General features: G+C 39.8%; 1 protein-coding gene across 3 annotated transcripts; it reads left to right on the top strand.

Annotated features, from left to right (window-relative positions):
* Window positions 1–7,706: 7,706 nt before the first annotated feature.
* On the top strand, window positions 7,707–18,533 carry pld3 (phospholipase D family member 3). Of its 3 annotated transcripts, none has more exons than XM_063493159.1 (12): window positions 7,707–7,874; window positions 10,540–10,626; window positions 11,843–11,890; window positions 12,059–12,222; window positions 12,568–12,748; window positions 12,930–13,047; window positions 13,531–13,658; window positions 14,729–14,926; window positions 15,509–15,648; window positions 15,939–16,104; window positions 16,221–16,320; window positions 16,661–18,533. In XM_063493159.1, exons 2-12 carry the CDS (start codon window positions 10,600–10,602, stop codon window positions 16,852–16,854), a joined length of 1,464 nt encoding a protein of 487 aa, XP_063349229.1. In that variant the 5' UTR covers window positions 7,707–7,874; window positions 10,540–10,599; the 3' UTR covers window positions 16,855–18,533. The 3 variants fall into 3 exon arrangements, with proteins under 3 accessions (XP_063349229.1, XP_063349230.1, XP_063349231.1); XM_063493160.1 differs by having other exon boundaries at window positions 7,707–7,873; window positions 10,579–10,626; XM_063493161.1 differs by lacking the exon at window positions 7,707–7,874 and adding an exon at window positions 7,976–8,016.
* The last annotated feature ends 555 nt before the right edge of the window (window positions 18,534–19,088 follow it).

Consider the following 19,088-nt stretch of genomic DNA (forward strand, 5'->3'; position numbering starts at 1 on the left):
CCCACTGCGTGCAGCTTTCGCCATTTATAACAACAAATCATGAATTATTGCAGCTAATACGAATGTTTCCACTAAGTGTGCGTGATTCAAATCAACAACTTGCATGATTTAGCGATTGAGCAGTCTGATATCTTTAGCAACAAAGATAACATCATATCTCAACATCTTTTTATTTAAAATAAAAATGGTACAAACACTGCTTCCACTGCTGCAAACTGCTCTCTGCATTTATGAACAAACAAAGGAATGGCTCACCTCCAAATATCAGAAGCAAAACTAAACATATTGTAGCTGATCTCTTCATCTGGGTTTGTTTGTGAAGTGACGTCATGAAAGGCTGCATTCACACTGCAAGCCTAGGAGCTCAGAGAAGTAAACGTGGAGGCCGCTCAGTGTTTACGGTTTCATTTTATAAGGCGGTGTGCTGCAGAAGCAGCTGAGAGAAACTGATATTTCAATAAAGCAGTGGCTGTTACTGTGTATGGAGGTGAATGTGGAGGAAGAAGAAACCAGGAGCAGTGGGACTGTGATGGGAATGGCTTCACTGGAAGATATTTCAGCCCAAAGGGTTAAATTACAACCAGCTGTGTCTCATATACACCTCTTAATAGTACAGTAGCAGTATTTATTGATAGGACTGCCCTTTTTATCAGGATAATTCACCCTGCCAAACTCAGGAATGAAAAACACCTGAAAGAGTTAAAAGTAATTTATGCTAAAAACTCCCCCAAATCCCAATCTGATTGAGCACCTATGGAATGCCCTGGAAAAACCCAATCAGTAGAGGATCACATCTTTCAGCACTTACGGGACCTACTGCTAACATCTTGGCACCTGATTCCACGGTGCGCCTTCAGAGATCTCGTGGAGTCCTTGTCTCAGTGGGTCAGAGTTGTTCAGGCATGCAGCAGAGGCCCACACAAATGTGGGAAGATGTATAATTGTTAAGGCTGATTGGTGCGTCCTAAAGCTCCTTAACACCCCCACATATCTCCACCTTTAGTCATGTTGAAATCTAGAACATTAAGGAATGAAAAGCCCCAAACTAGGTACTGACAATGTTTTTATCATTTCTGAGAGTATTACTGCCACCCCCCTTAGCTCACTATGTGGGTTATCTATCAGCCTTCACCTGTGACTGAACAGGCTGTTCTCTTGCCCCACTCACCCCCACCACCACCACCACTCTCTGACCATTGTCACCTATATCTCCCCCACATTCCCCCACCCCTGGTCATCAGGTCCAGCTCAGACAGACGTGGGTGGAGGATGAACAGAATGAACTGGCTTTCTGTCAAAATCAATTTTCTTGTTACTGCGTGTACTTTTTAATTCAGCCACCAAAGTGTTGAGTCTTAGGCAGAAAAAACTGAAAAAAAAAGTGACTTTATCTGCAGATGAAGTAGGATTTGCTGACATTGCAACAGCCATTTCTGAGAATAATGCACAAGTATGTATAGTTTTTAGTCTTTTCATAAAATGTTATCATGTTTCAGGAATTGAGCAACTCCAAGGAGTGTTTTTTTTTAATGTGGCACACTGCACTGGGAGAGCTAGGTGTGGTCCAGGTAGAGTGCGTGCTGTTGTAACTCTATGTTTCTTAGGACTAGTTTTAACTTTTAGAACACCAGCATGAGAAATAAGGATATTTATTGTTGTTCTAAAGGAGGCTTAAAAGCTTTATATTTCTAACTGAATTCAAGTGATCTGGGTAGAGTGGGTACAGGAGATGTGTAGGGGTCAGATACCTGAGAAGCTTTTCTAACAGACGGTTGGGTGGCGACTGGTTTATAGCGGCATGAGCTGTCGTTCCGCTTCCTTCTGCACATCCTTTAACTGCACAGATGACTGGCTTTCCTCGTATCCTGGAAGCTGAATGTCCGTGTGTGTGTGCGTGTGCAAGAGAGAGAGAGAGAAAGCACGCAAGAGAACAACAGATCAATGGTAGATGACTAATGAAGCAGAGTGCGTAGCGGGAAGCCATGAGTCAGTGTACATCAGGTACTAACCTGTGGGTGTGCACTAGCATTACCTTAATAAGACCTTTATCATATAAACCTGCCCCCACAATGATCTATGGCCATTTGCACTGTGGGACAAAAACATGATCTTTATGTACCCGCAGAAGAAGATCAAGTTTAAATACTTCAATTAATAACAGAGTTTTAGATTTTTAATCAATTTCACTTTATGTTCATGGTTCATTGAGTGTAGCTTGAGGGGCACAAAACTACGTCTAGAATTGAAGAGACTTATTATCCTTTTTGGTATGTAGTATTTGAAGTGGTTTTTTGTAATTTTTGCAAATGATTTTTGAGTCAATTCAAATGTTCTGCATTTGGCAGAACCTGAAAAATGATTAAACTGACACACGTCTTCCAAACAACACCAGTGCTAGCATTAAGAAATAGTTCTCTAGACCGGTAACGTAACCTGTAAACTCTAAACTGACAGTTGAACACACCTGAACACCGAGAGCAGCAGGTGACAATAACAAAGTAAGAAGTTAAATGACACAGTGATATTATTCAAGTGTTTCCTTCATCAGAAACTACCAGGCCAGCATTCATGAAACTTTTTGGACAGGTGGAATATGGGCAGAGAATGAACCTGTTAAATTTTGGCGTTGGTCCCGATTACTGTCTTTATCCTGCTTCTTATCACTGATCTCATCTTTTGCTCTGATACAGTCTCCAACACACACACCTAAGCACATGCACACACACACACACACACACACACACACACACACACAGAGTTGTGTCACAGTCTAACTGTAACTGTATGCAAAGCATTTAGAAACACTTGCAGGCAACTTTGAAAGACTGGCTACAAACAACCTGAAAACACTCATTTACTTTATTTGTGATTTTAAGCATGAATACAAATATTTCCACATATGCCAGGCCAAGTAAATATTTGGTGCAACATATAATAAACAGTAATAAATAGAATAAGCACGGGTCATAAATGAATTTGGATTATAAAGAAAGCATAATTAAAAAGTAGTGGCAAATAAAATGCTTACATTAGAAGCAGAATAAAAACCTTGAGAGTAATAAAAGCCGTCATAAAAAGCAAGTTTACATCTAGAAGTCACAGGTTCTGGTTTTCTTGGTTTGGCAGATATTCACAGCCTTGTTGTCCTGGACTGAATGCTCCTGTTCTCCCTGACTGCAGCAGAGCGAACAGGATGTGAGAACGATGGGAGGGATCATTTTTGATGGCTCGCCAGCAGCAAAATTAAGGTCACAAACAACACTTAATGCTCTCTGTCGTATCTGTTGACACGGTTACACTCGTACTGTCAGTAATTCTCCATGAATATAAAACAACCACACCTTCTCAGACCTCATATTCAGAGGAAAAGAAGGGCCATTGTTATCTGAGACCTCAAACTGGAGTAATGTATTTCCCCCAAAAGAAGCCAAATTAACTGGTTTGTTTGTTGTTTGTTACTCCACAAATCCCCTGCTAATGTTTGTCTTTATTTTGTTTTCAGTATGAAAAATGACAGTTAATTCAATTTAACTGGGCTTGTACCTAAACTAGAAACTGGGGAAGGTGTAAAGTTTACATAAAGACAAACATTTTTTAGTGTGACTTCTCAGTTTATCTATTTAAAAAACATGACTATGTTTGTTTATAATCACTTAAATTTTAATTGAGGTTTCTGATAAAGTTTGCTTAGTTATAATTAATCACTGTCTTTGTCCTGTCTTCCTCCCGTCACCCTCAAACGGTCGCAGCTGATGAGTAACCCTCCCTGGCTCTGCCAAAGTTTTCTTCCTGTTGAAAGGGAATTGTTCCTTCCCACTTTTGCCAAAGTGCTTGCTCATAGTGTAAGTGACTCAAATTATTCAGTCATTAATATTGTTTTTAGAAGACAAAGAACAAGTTTTGGTGTAAGGGTAAGTGACTGCAGATTGTTTTCATAGTGTGGTGTAGGACAGCTTTAAAAACTAAATCTAAACTCTAAAGTTTAGATTTTTTGTGATTAAATGCAGATATCAGTATCTTATTTGTTGATTATTATCAAGAGTAATAAAAATGGGGGTTTAAAAAGAAAAGGAAATGTAACAGACTGAAGAAACAGAATTCTGACGTTTGCTGAATGGAAAAATCTGCGTTCAAGTTTTTCCATCTGAAAAAGTGGTGACGCCACTAACATTAACACCAGCCGTTATCAACCTGCTGTGGTGATGTCAGTGGTTTTATGGCCCCCACAGCCAGTAATAGCAGACCTGGGGCAGACTGCTCAGGAAAACAGGAGGGTTATTTGAATAATCTCACACGAGTCCCACAAAGGTGTGAAAACATTAGAAACAGAATCACAAGTTTTATTTGCGTAACTAAGTGAAGTTAGCGAGAAGACACTGGAATGCTTATTTTTATTTATTTATTTTTGCATCACCTGTTTTGCATCGTCATGCCTCACATGCAGAAGCGTGAATGGGCCCGGAAGAGATACAGACATATACAACATAATAAAAGTAAATAAAAGTGATTTAAGTAAAAAGCAGCAGAGCTACAGTGATAAAATATCTGATGTGTTGTTATTAATAAAGCTCAGAGCCAAAACTCTTATGGAGAGCTGCTTAGTGACTCACCGCAATCAGTCCTGGCGTAGTATTACACCACCACTGATACTCCAAGAGGAAAAAACCTCAGCAGTGTGTCAACGTCCTGCCAGCCTCGCTTCTAGAGAATCAGGAAGTTAGAAAAGAAAATGTGGTGCTGTGTAGCCATCACCTGAAGAGAGTATATGAAGCACTAACCAAGAATTCTATGAATGATTCAATGTCGAGCATGACTACTATCACAAAAACAAAGCAATAGCAGCAAAATTCATTCTCTTTGTTAATGAATATTAAAATAACAAGAAATGTAATTTGGATTAATCAGATAAACCAGCTTTGGTTGGATTAAACAGATAAAATGAGAAACTAGTGGAACGTGGGATGAAGCTGTTCTCCAGAAGAGGAAAGCCCTTCACAGCGGAAGTGAAGCCGGTCAGTTTTTTATAACCTCGCCATAACTCTCCCTTTGTTGTTGTAAAAAAATAAAACTGTCTGGGATTTTTCTGAGCCCATCTCCATGGTTACACTAAAGCACATTTATACATAACACACCTCAAGGCAGCAATAAGAACACTTAAATGCTAATCAATAGTAAAGCTGTTCTGTAGTGCAAACATTCACGTTGCTACAATTTAAGTAGGAACGCTGCAGCGAGGAGAGGAAAGGTGTGAGTGATAATCATGGAATTTTTTAGCTCTGGCCTCTTTCTTTCTTATCAAACAGCAGGTTCCACCGCTAACAAAAGGAAATATGACCATTCACCACTCCCTTTTTTTATGAACACAATCCCCTGTTTTTAATGGATCCTAATAGTCACTGTATTGTGAGCTGCCGGTGTAAATAAATTGCACTCTGTCCCTCTTCTCTCTACTGTTATCCAACCTGTTGCCTCCATCTGCAACCAGCGCTTATGTGTGAGGAGCAAAATGAAAGGCCAAAGTCTGTACCTACACTACAATGCCCCCTGTAGGATTATAAAAGAGAGAGACAAGGCAATGATGATTATGTGATTCTATGCATGCAATTTTTATAAAGTTATTAAAGTAATTTTAATAATATTGCAAAATAGCTCCCCGATTAAGAGCACGGAGGTGTTTCAAGATGGCTGAGGCTTGCTTCTAGAAGAACTTTGCCAAGTGCCAAGTTAGGAAGCCAGCATGACTGAGGACAGGAAACACACAGGAAAAATAAACACACCACGTAGTCCTCAGATGGTTTTTGCTGTTAATTTTCATTTTTGTGTGGGTTTATCTAATTTTTATTACTATGAATGAGGCCGCATGTCTCAACACCAGATGTCATGCCGAAGAGGTTTACTTTGCTTTCAGGCCAAAAGAGCTGGAATCTAAGAGCAATGCCCACAATGAACGGTGAATGAATTCAAATAACTGTCTTTGTGATGCCTGTGGGTTGCAGGAAATGTTACCACGGGCAACAACTGGCCTGTGGTTCACAGTTTGAGAACCCTGGAACGAAGGATTCACGTGCAGTTTGAGTGAGTGACGGAAGACAAGTTAACACTAAAACTCAAACTGCAGCAGAAGCCACAGTCAAACAAATGTGTTCATTTATTTGTTATTGTGGGAACACGGCAGAGTAATATACTGGAAACATGGCACTCAAAGAAATTCACCATTCATATGCTAAACCTGAGTATTAAATAATACATCAAAATACCTGCCAAAATAGGTACCCAGAGGCATTTCAAGATGGCCACCAAGTGGTGTAAAACATTTGGCATGTGAAATCAATGCACTTCAAATTAAAAGACACAAAATATGTATTTGGGTTTACATCATTGTTTTATTCTGTCAGGTGATCCATGAGGCCCACAGCAGAGAGAGACATGGGAACACTGCCGTGTAAAACTGTTAACCAGCCTCTTTATTTTGTGGCTGTGCAAACACCTTCAGGGCTTTGTCTGGAGTTTATCGTCACTCCTGCTCAAAACTGTGCACAGCTGCATAGGAGCTAAGAAGAAACAAAGACAAGCATGCACACGTTTTACACTATTAGATATGCTGACAAAGCTAGTAAACAAGAAGAAATGTATTAGTATTACCATTACAACTGAAACCATACATATAAAGTAACAAGAGATTTGGCTAGTTGGGTTTATGTCAGCTGATGTGGGTATAGTTTTGTTAATTTCATTTATGTTGCTATTTACCTCTTTTGGTGATGAAGAAAGAGGTTTTCATGCTTACTTTTAAACACATATGCACTGCAGTGCACTTTATTCAATATCCTTAAGGCCACATTAGAATTACCAAGTAATCTAACATGCATGTCTTCAGAGCCTGAGCACCTGCAGGAGGCTCATACAGGCACAGGGAGAACAGAACAGAAGATCCAGGCCCAGAGGTGCCAGCCCTAAATATAGCCCTACACAAACTGTGACACAACATGTGACTAGTGCCGCACCAGTCGTTGTGAAACACGGAAACTATGCATAAGACAGTAAAAAAGGATCAAGAACCCCCAGTCTGTGCTATTTGTGAAGATATAGGGCTCAAACTAAATGAAAATGTGGAAAGTGCAATTATCTGTTCTCTCCTGCATAAAACTGAGGGGTCACAAGCTTAAGTCAAACACTGATAGCTTATCTCAGCTAGAAGTATGCAATACAGCATGTGACCTGATCCTTCAGTTAAAACTAAAGTCTGCAAAAATCACCTGTGTCAGAAGAGAAAAAGAACCGCAGTGCAACTGGCGGATGGATATGAGGAGATAAGTTGTTAGACCTCAGCTCACAAAATCGTGCCTGCTTCTTTCTTTGGCTTCTGCTGTAGAAGGTCAAAAGCTTTAAGGTAACATGCTCTGAATCCATCCCAGTATTTCAGTACGTTTTTTTGAGGGGGTTAGCGTTTGTGTTTATTCTTCTTACCACCTGGTGGAGCTGCAAACCCTGTAACACTTCACCCAGTGGACAAGCCTTTAATGTCCTTATAAATTCAATTTCTTTAAACGTCAATTATTCACTCGGGTAAGCGCTTTCTCTGTGTTATTTGCGCCATCTTGTGGTGAAAGGGGAGAATTACATTACAGTAAGGCCTATATAGTACGTCACGTGAAAACGCCACTCTAATTGGTTGAATTGCACGGATCACATGACCTGCTCACTCATGTAGCCAAAACGGCAGCGAAACAAAACAAGTGCTGTAAAAGTGTTTCTCTTTATGTATTTCCGTGCATCTAACAATGAATATTAACCGTAAATGCCACTGTACGTAAACTGCACATGTCGTCGTTGCTGTGTGAGGGACTGTAAGTAACCTGGACGCATAGTAGCAGGTGGGTTAAATGTTCTTTAGAGCTTATAGCGAACTGTTTTTGTTTTGCATCGTCAGCGACTCTCCGTCGGCTCACTAACACAGATCCAGGCTACAGTGTTTGTTAGCAGTTTGGGAGTTTAAACAAAGACTTTTCCCTCATGGTAAATTAATTAGTGCTTTACTTAATGTGTAGTTTTTAATTTATTTGATCTTTGCCGAACTCCAGAGTGACTCACATTTAACTACATTCATGTTTTAGCCTCCTGCTGGCTAACCACACTTGTGTTGTCTAAGTCAAACGTCAGAAAATGAGTTACACTTGTCTTATTCATGTAGATAATTTAGTGATTTAGCAATCCTTGCACTCACTGACACACTCGCTACAACTTGAGCTAAAAATCTCGAGTCACTTCTTCCTCACTGAGTTGTTTTCTCTAATTCTAATTCATTTGTTCCTCTGCACAGATGCACAAACTCTTCTTTGTCCACTGCTAACAGATGCAGTTTGAGCCGAGGGGCTTTTGGGTTTGCTTTAAGTACAGTTAAAATAATAAAATTAAATATGGTGCTATAACAGTATGACACTTAGAGCTAACCTGTAGTTTCAACATGTTCCAGACTGGAGTTTCTTATAATGATGTTCCAGCATTGCTCAGTGTGTCATGTCCCACAGAAGGCACAGGAGTTTGACATAAGTCCACTAAGATCACAGAGTGAGTCTGCTCAAAGCAACTCAAGGTTATTCTCTCTGTGATTCAGCTCCAAAATTTCACCCAGGACCTTCTGATTACCTCAAACTGGGAAACTGTAGTAGGTCAGAGGTTTCCCTGATTCAGAACAGGTCTGGGTTGGTCATTATCAAAACAAAGAGTCTGTGTTACCTTAACAGAAGTCGATGCATTTTCATCAAAAGTTGTTGTTTTTTTGGTTTTTTAAATCTATCATGGTCTTAGTGAGTTTCATTGTATGGAATTGACAAAATTTGGTTCATAAACTACAGTTTTTTTGTATGCTTTAGGTATTTTGGCCAGTTCAAAGCTATTATGCTTCTTCTAAACCAGCGACTTGAAAAGGACTAAACAGTGTATTTAATTTATCACTGAGAGCAGATGTGTGAAATTTACTTGAACGTGCAAAGCAGTTTCTCTTTCTGTGGTTTGTTTAAGTAAAATTTTAAAAACTTCTGAACATCCACCGGGCCACCAGCAAAACTCGTAGTGTTCTTCTCGTGTTTCTTAGATCCATTTGGCCCTTAAATATGTTCTGTTATTATATTTTAACATGTCAAAGCTAGTAAAATTTACAATTTGATACAAACAAAACACTCAAAGACTCTTTGTGTAATGAGATCAGGGCCATTTTGCTTTTAGCGTGTTAGCAATAATTAAGCATTTACATTCATTCATCTGCTTTTTCTTAATTTAAGAAATTTCTTCATATGCTTAAAAAAATAACAACAACAGTGTGTGAAACTAAAATATTAGTCATGTGTTCCTCTCTGATCAGAAATGTGTCTCTAGCAGGAAATGTGTTTCCCGTCTTTGAAATCATTTTTCAGGAAGAGTCGGTTAGCTGAAATATGTCCTGTATGTTAAAGAGCTTGTTTGTGACTGAGCTTTATAAGGAGCGAAAACTTCCAGTGGCCTGAAGTGTATAAATGTGTTCAGTGTGTTATATTAAAAGTTCAAAATGATGCGGTTGTTTTAATTGACTTTGGAGCAATGTGTATTACAAACTAGCTATCAGCCATCACACTGTGCTGTAATGTAATAGCACTTTTCACCCCACATATAGTGGGAGTAGTAGAGAAATATCTTGGTGCAGGTCGGACAGCCTGTATAGCAGTATGTCTGTGATAGATCACAATGGACTCTACTTTCATAAAAACTTTCATAAGTGTGACTTGAAAGATTTCCAAATATTTGTGCATGACTCAGAGCTAAAATGCTTTTGCTTTGCAATGCAGTATCACATGCTTCTTCGACTCTTGTGACTTCCAGCTCAGCGATATCGCAATTTTACCAAGTCACAGCACTTCCTCTGTCTTTGATGTAGTCAGATCTCGTAAAGAAGCATCACATTCTCTCTTTATCAAGTTTTTGTGTTTAATCAGATTTGATTTCAGTACAAAATACACTAATCCTTAATCTCTGTACTTGTAAGTTTGTGAGGGTCCTTTTTTCTAGCTGCTAGCTGTAAGCTCAGAGGCCCTGTCACCCTGCAGGCAGCTTTTCAGCAGCTGGAGCTGTCTTTGTGCTGGAGATGGTGCAGTTCATTCTGTGTATGTGGTGGTGAAAACACCTAGAACCTTCTCTTTGTTGAGTGTGTAAAGAACAAGCTGAGGTGTGTGTCCCACGTTTGGTTGTGTTTGAGACTGCTATGTTGTTGAAAACTACACTGCTAATTCAAGTTAATGAGAACCTCTTAAGTTAGATAGAAACTGTGCAGGTCCGTCCTTTCTCAAAGCCATGTACCATTAAATAGCATTAAATGAATATCTTCTGCTGCTGGTGCTGTTTACAGATATCATTACAGCCAAAACTTGAAAATGAAATGTTTTTTAAGCCGTGTAGCAAAGTTTCCTTGGGTGCAGCTTCGGGATTGGTTGAGTCGTCATGTGTTTACCCCTGAAACATGATGACTTGAAGTAACGTTTGTGTTTTGTTCCTCTTGTTTGGTCTCAGAGCTGCAGAGCAACATAGTGAATGTGAGCTGACAGGACGGAGCTCATTTCTTCCGTGAACATGAAGACCGGCATCCCGTACCACCAGGTAAAGTTCCTTTAATATGTGGGCTTCATCAGTGTACAAACATCCCAGTTTTTAATCATTTCCTGATGGGGTTTTAATATTTATTTAAGTTACTTATTACTTAATTATTTATTACTTACCTTCACTCTTTTCTTTCATATTTTTGAAATCAAATGTCGCCCCTTTGATGTGAGACAAAGTGATTAATGATTTTACAATCGCTGGTCACTTTGTGCATAGAAAATTAAGTGGTCAATTATAAAGGTACAGTGGTCTCTCGCTGTGACGCGGTTCACCTTTCGCGGCCTCGCTGTTTTTTTAACAGCGCATTGTGTTCTGCGTCCTGATTGGCTGTAGACCGTTGTCAATAAATCTGGTGCCGTGTCTCCTGTACAGTACAGAATGCATTCAGCTTGTCAAATTTACATAAATCTTTGATCGCTAGCAGTGTGACTCTGAAGTGCTGTACTGCATGTTTGTAAGATTTCACCCCAACAAACTCAACAATCACCGTCAAAGGCAACCGCGGGTGCCTTTGGTTTCATTCTATAATACTGGACTGATTTTTCTACGAAGGTTTGAACTTTGAGAGTGTTTAATCAAGAGAGAAAAGTGTGAAAATGTTCATGCCTGTCTGAGAAAAGTGTATAAAGTGTGTAGTGACGGGTTTTACAGCCTTAAAGCGTCTATAATAACTGTAAAAAATAACATTGGCTACTTCGCGGATTTCACCTGTCGCGGGTTATTTTTAGAACCTAACTCCCGCGATAAACGAAGCACCACTGTATAGTCGTGTTCTGTTTTGTTGTGAAAAGTATCCCAAGCATGTTGCTGGGGTTTGCCCACGTCATTGTTTTTCCTGTAATGTTGCAGACATGCCGAATGCTGGAAGTCAAGGGAATTTTTAAATCATGTGAGGAAGTGAAGGATTGTGTTTCAGGAAATGTTTTTGCTTTAGATTTATATTGAGTGTAACTGCTTAAATTAAATGATGTTACTCATTTTTTAATGACAGCATTTGGTGAATGAGTGCCAGTTTAGGAAGCTGGCAGACATAGAACTCCTTTCCTTTGTATGTTCAGAGAATGATGGTTTTTCCATGACTTTAGCGGGTGCTAGCAGTTAGTGAGGTGACAATTTTGAGACCGTGGATGTCTGGTATGATAGAGGTTTATGGTTCAGTCTGGATTGAATGTTCTCACAGTGTCCTTGTGTGGTGGGTGTGTTTGTGTGTTAGCTGGAGGATGAGTCCCGGGGACAAGAATACAACAGGAGAACACAGGTGGTGAGTTAGAGCACTAACACACAAATACACCTGAATTTTTACTCGTCAATATAAATGTTAATAAATCGCAGTGATTTTTCAGTTCATGTCAAATATAAAAACAGAGAAATAAACGTAACACTGAACAAGAGCTGCAGATTCTAAGGACGTCTCCTCCTCCCTCCTCAGTATTACAGGTGTTTGATAGCTCTGGCCACTGTGGCTAGTGTGCTGCTGGTCATCATGGCGCTCTGTAACCTCCTGATGCCGAGGGCCTCCTCTTCCTCTCCCCACCCTGTTCCCGACATCAGCCTCCGTCTGCCTAACATGGAGTCCTGCGCAGATCCCTGCAGGTAAGTGTAATTTAGAAACCAGCTTAATCTGTGTATGCAGAAGAGTTCAACATCCAGGAAAACAAAAAGCTTTTTAAAACCTTATTTTATGACAAAGCCAGCAAACTTTCTTACTTTTTATCAAATTTAACTGATGATTCTATCCATCCAGCTTCATACCAGTAATAGAAAATGACTTAAAGTGCAGATTCTTGACTATACATGATACTCTAACTAAGCTTTTAACTTTAGCTATGTTATAGAAGAGGCTGGGTAGAGTATCTGTTTGACATGAATTCATGTAATTTCATTTTTCTTGACGTTGGACGTTGAGGAAAAAACTCTCCCGCTTTTCTCTGTCTTCAGGATCGTGTTGGTGGAGAGCATTCCCGAAGGCCTGGATTTTAACTCCAGCACCACTCATCCATCCATCTTCCAGGCGTGGATGAATCTGATGAACGAGGCTCGCAGCAGTGTCGACATCGCCTCCTTCTATTGGACCCTCACCAACAAAGACACACACACTCATGAGCCGACAGCCAATCAGGTCAGCTGGAGTTGTCTGCAGTTTTCTTTTTCTCCTTTCCTCTAACATTAAATTATGCTGAAGAATGATTGATTATTAATTGATGCAAAGTGCTTTTAATTGTGTCGATTGACGTTGATCTAAAGCAGTTATCATGAAACAGCCAGATAACTGATCCCTGATTTTCTCGCCGTGTTCACAGGGTGAGGCTGTTCTGAACAGGCTCGCTGAACTATCGGGGAATTTATCAGTTCGTATTGCTGTCAACACACCGCAGGAGAAACAGCCACGGCATGACCTCAGGCTGCTCAACGACTCAGGTGACTCTTGGGTTCTTTTGAACGTCACACCTGCAGGGGTCAGACTGATCTGAGCTGTCTGAGTTATTATGAAATTAGTTTAATACACATACTGTGATGTCTCACTGCATGTGGAACATCATATGAAGTCTGTGAGCCTCTTATCGACACTTGTGTTAAGTTGGTTGGTTGTGATGGGAGTTATTTAGCAGGGACATTAACAATGACTCTGCCATTGCAACATACAACTATGCATAAGCACCATTTTTTGTTTTTATTTCTTTGTTTTTGTTTTTTGGTGCATAAGACTGATAAACATTCTTATTTACAAAATGGATTATTCTGAGATACTGAGTATCACTTCCTTCTGTCTAAAATCATCTAAAATGAATATGTTATGTTCATTTATCATTGTCCAGTATTGCTGTCCTGTGAGCAAAATGCTTCCAGCCCTCAGAATTGTTAGTTTTTATGACATAAGTGTTTGTTTTGTGTGACTTTCAGGAGCCCATATTAGGACCGTAAACATGAAGGAGCTCACCACAGGCGTTCTTCACACCAAGTTCTGGGTTGTGGACAAGCAGCATATTTACATTGGCAGTGCCAACATGGACTGGAGGTCCCTCACACAGGTACACAAACACACAGACTCTCTCTCACTGTCATGTAAATGCTGTTAGAGGTGGATGCTCAGTACAGTCGGTGTGTTTAAAGGTAAACAGAGCAAACTTATCAGTATATTTACTATTAAACAAGTTCTTTCTACTCTTGACTTGGTGTGACGTTAAAGGGAGTGGATGTCTCTCTGCTTAAGCACCTTCCTCTGAATATAAGAACAGCAGCACTGCCCACCTGCCCATCAGAAGGACGGGGGCATCCAATCAGAAGAAAGGTGGCCCAGACCTTAAGTGGGATTCTCTCTTCAAAAGCTGAAAAAAGTCCACACACCCACTCCCAACAACCGTTAACAATAAGAAAGAATCAAAAGTTCAGCACGTTTAATAATTTTCCCTAAAATATATATATATATTTAAGTCAGCATGGTCTGTATATGCTCAAAAATCTATTATTTTATTATATTTACATTAGCTTCACTTTCTTCACCGGCACTGGGTCTGTGCACAACAATTTGTGAACTAACGGCTTAACTGAAACAGTGGGGAGGGGCTCTTAAAGTAGAAAGCAGTTTATTTCACACAGGATGAATTACGGGGCTCCACCAATAAGAATCATCTGAAGCTTCTCTAACAGGTCTGTAAATCTATAAACAGCGTCAGTGTCGGTAGTCCCGCCCAAATACTGACACTGACTCTGTCCCATTTCTTCTGCTTTCAAGAGGAAGTTTTTGTGTTGGTATAAAGTTTCAGTCACATGCTGAACTGTTTAGTCTACACTTGTTTAAAGTGGGACCATCAGTGTGGTAAACCACATCTCCCTTTTACATTTCTCAATCAGACTTTTGCTGAGGTGTCATGAGCTGTCATTCGTATCCTTTTTTTTACAAGATTGCACTAAAGTCCCAGAACCATATTTCTGATAAATTAATCAGAAAAGATACCGGCTTAATAGTAGGCCAAAGAAATCTAAACTGGGACAGAAGAGAAGGAACAACTTTTCTTATTTCCTCTTTGTTTTCTGCAGTTTCAAAAATGCAAAACCAGCAAAAAACGAATGTAAGTAATGTTCTAGTGTTGGTCTCCAGGTGAAGGAGCTGGGTGTGGTGGTCTACAACTGCAGCTGCCTGGCAGCAGACCTCAATAAGATTTTTGAAGCCTACTGGTTTCTGGGGGAGAGCAAGTCAATCCCATCACCTTGGCCAGAGAGGTTCTCCACCATGTACAACAAGGATACACCCCTCCAGCTGCCTCTTAACAACACGCCATCCAACGTCTATCTGTCGGTGAGCGGGATTTTCTTTTGATGTTGAGTCATAAGAGCCAGTTAATCATCTCTAAGCAGTTTTAAGGTTTGCTTTCTGACCACGTGGGAAATAACTGGTGTTTCTAGGTGGTCACATCCTGCAGAGAGAGGGACATTTTCAGCGTTGCGCTTGTATACATGCAATGTGCAACCACAATTTGTCACTTAACCACATAAAGTTAAGTAGAAAATTTAAGAAAAAAAAGTCTTTACCCTTTTCTCACTCCTCTACAGTTGGCCATCAGTACTGAAAGAAGATGTGAATGTTTGGTTTCTGTTACAGTCACAGAAATGGGCCGATATCGACACCTCTTTCAGGGCGATGCAGGGCCAGGGGTTTCCAGAGCTGTTTGAAAACAATGTTCAGCAGAGTTTTGGTTTCTGTTACAGCGCTCACGTTTCCAGGATTCTAGATTCAAAAACCTTTTTACTTTACTTTAAAATGTAATGTTTTTTAAATACAGTCCCACTGAGGCATTTGTAGTTTAGCATATTGTAGTTTTCTGTATTTTAAAAAATGTTGCTAAAATGAACTGATAATCCTTTTTTTCTGCTGGATCAGAGTTCCCCTCCGTCCTTATGTGCAGCCGGCAGGACTCCAGACCTTCAGTCCATCCTCAGTGTGATGGAGGATGCTGAGAGCTTTGTCTACATCGCTGTCATGAACTACCTGCCCACCATGGAGTTTTCACATCCTAAAAGGTGCAGTTTTGTTGATAGTTGTGAAATGTAACTACAGGAAAACAGTTGATCGTTGTTTTTGCTGATTCATTTAATGAGTGTGTTTTTCTTTTATGGTCCTACATCAACTCTAGTCAAGTCAATAAAAACCAAAAACCTCAATTATCTTTAAATTAAACGGTAATAAAATTAATATGAACGTGTTTGCACAATAAAACATCAGGATATCCTGATCAAATCATCCCGAAAGGAAGTGAGAAACATTAAGTTTTAACATTGTGCTTGCACTGTGCGTGTGGCGCCCTCTGCAGGTACTGGGCGGACATTGACACGCAGCTGAGACGAGTTGCATATGAGAAGCGGATTAAAGTGCGGCTGCTGATCAGCTGCTGGAACAGCACACAGCCAGTCATGTTTTCTTTCCTGAAGTCTCTGGCCTCAGTTTATGACCCCAAGAATAACCTCGACATCCAGGTGGTGAGTGGCTCTTATGGTCAAGCATCATCTCCCGCTGGGAAAGGAGGTTGTACGCTTTATGGTGCTTATTCTTAAGTAAAAACATTATCTTATGACTTTGTGTTTTCTTTATTTAGAGGCTCTTTGTGGTGCCTGCCACCCCCAAGCAGAAGGAGATTCCCTTTGCAAGAGTTAACCACAATAAGTATATGGTGACGGACAAGATAGCATACATAGGTGAGGCACACGTTTTTTTGTTTACTAATAAATTTGTTTTCTTGAAATCATTAAGATGACTTAAAGAGTACACATAGAGAACTTTTTCAACCAGTTTTAATGGCCTATCTTACAGTTACAATTAATCCCCCAAAAAACAGAAAAATGTGATTTTCATCAAGATGAGAAAATACATCATGATACTGAATCTGAATACTTGTTGGTGTTAAAAGCCAAGCTGATGGCTGCTTTTCTAAGCATGTGATTAGTCACACATACTTTATTATCATTTGTTCAATCAGTCTTTCAGAAAAAATAAAGATAATGTGCTTAAATATAATCTGTGGCTTTCTGTTTTCAGGTACATCCAACTGGTCAGGAGACTACTTTGTGAACACGGCTGGCTCAGCATTGGTTGTCAACCAGACGGCGTCACAGTCTGTTGAGTCAACTGTCCAATCACAGCTGAAGGCTGTCTTTGAGAGGGACTGGAACTCGGGCTACAGCACTCCCCTCACCCAGCACTCAAACCTCAAAGACTTCTGTTACTTTTAACAGCATTACAGACACACGTCAGTCATTGTTTCTGACTTCGACACAGCGCACTTTGATTTTAGTAGTGAAGTGCGAAATGCATGAAAATTGATCAGCTATAATGTGGAAACCCCTGAGCTTAAAATCAGCAACAGGCAACCTCTTAGCAGAGTGTTTGCTAGACTGCTGAGGTTTAGTGCCACACTCTTATTTCATCAGAAAAAAGAGAGAATACAGACAGTTTTTTAAAGAGAGTCTAACATATGCTCTGTATTTTAGGCCGGTTTTAAGTAAGTAACGTTGAAGCTGATCTGTTAGACAGCTAGATTTGATCCAAGCATCTTTGTCTGCCTTATGGTCTGTAAGTTTTTACACCAGCATTCACATGGATACAAAAAACATATGAAACGAGCTAATACTGGCTGGATATGTTAAGCTCAACTTTCAACTACATTTGGCTGGTATCACAGTGTTATAATATACTGATGTACTTACAAACCCCAAGAGTTTGATTGCCAAAAATAGCACCGCAAAGAGTTGCTTTTCTTTATTCTTAAACTGGTACAGAGATGCCAATTTGAGGCCATATTGTTGTGCACTACAGAAAAATGCCAACAGAAGTTGGGAATATTCAGCTGAGCTCAGTGAGCTGTGAAATATGCCAACTGCAGGAAGTATTTAGGAATTTTTAGAGTTCATTTACATGCACAGCTTGGGCAAAGGTGTATGCAGTTATAGTTTGTAGATATTTGCAGATAAAGACGTTAACACGTCTCGCATTATTTTTGTCAGTGTGAGCAGGACCTCCTGCAACAATCTGTGGGTGAAGGTAGCGGTGTCCCTGATCTTCTCAGCTGCTGATTTCCTGATAGATTAAATGTAAATATATATTTAGATCAGTAAACACTCAGAGTGTGGTGAAGGTTTGCAGTCTTGTTTCCTTCTAGGTTACAGTCCACGTGTCTGTGCAGACACTGGTCTTGCAGTGATGGGTCCAGTGGTTGTCTTTTTGTTCTGACACAGCCTGCATACAGAAGTGTTTTTCTTTTCTTCAGTGCCTCAAAGACTGCAGCCTTGAGTAATGAGGGGTAGCTGCAGTGAGTCTGTGTTATAGATTGATAACATAAATAATTCAGCATATTAGTATTTGTTGAAGTGAGAGGAGTAAAGTTTGTTTAGTCAGCGAATCCCTCACATCCATAGCTGCAAAGGTTTGTATGATCAGCAGCTTTTTGTACTGTCTTATATTGTATATACCAGGAAAACGTTATGATGGGATAAAAAAACATACACACAAATGCACACCATGTCTACTGTTAAAGGTTTTCCAGCAGTATCGGAGCAAAGGAGTCAGACATGAATGTTAAACTTTCATCATGTGGTTTCTATCATGTACTCCCAATAGCTGTAGGGGGCGCTGTTTCAGCATTGGCGTCAGGTCAGTGGTGAACGTCATGTTTTCTGCTGTCTCCTGCAGTGACTCATGTAAAGGGATCAATTCAGTGAATCACAACTTCAGCCTCAGTGGGAGTTTTCATCCCAGTTCATCTCAGGGAGTTTGAGTGCTTTTGTAATTTTCTGGAATTTAAAATGATTGATGCTGAACCAGGTTTGCTGTGCCTGTAAACAAGAAAATCATAAAAATCCTCTCTGGACTGTTTTGAAATAAGCAAATAAAAGCTAAAGTCTGCAGTGCATCTAAGGGAAATAAAAACTTCTTTCATACCACGTGTCATTATTTGAATTACTCCAGTGCAAAATAGTTTTTTCACACACTGATCACAATTTGGTCATTTTAAATAAATGTAATCCCCCTAATGTGTTAATTATGATTGGAGACATTGTTTACAGTGCTAGAAATATCAAACCTGTAGGAGAAATATCAAACTGAATTAATTGCGTGGATTGTAAACTCATCAAATATGTTGGAAAACCCCCAGTTTGTCAAAACACATATAGATTCGGGCCAAATGAATTAGCTTAGGCAAGCTATAAAAAAAGAGAAGCACAACATTTTATTGCTTGCTCAAACAGCCCAGGTGTTCCTAAGTAATCTAAACTTAGTAACAGGAACTTTCTAGACATGTCTACGTACAAATGAAATGCTAAAGCACACAGCAAAGCCTCACTACCTCCCATTTAAAAGAATAAAAACAAAGCTATGAGTTAAGCTTGAGCTGCTCTACCTGAAGGTTCACATTTGTCATGCTGCAGTATCAGATTTCTAACACTGGTGGGCAGTGTTGGTGCAGTTT

This window comes from Pelmatolapia mariae, linkage group LG14 (genome assembly GCF_036321145.2).
Source record: "Pelmatolapia mariae isolate MD_Pm_ZW linkage group LG14, Pm_UMD_F_2, whole genome shotgun sequence".
NCBI classification, from domain to species: domain Eukaryota; kingdom Metazoa; phylum Chordata; class Actinopteri; order Cichliformes; family Cichlidae; genus Pelmatolapia; species Pelmatolapia mariae.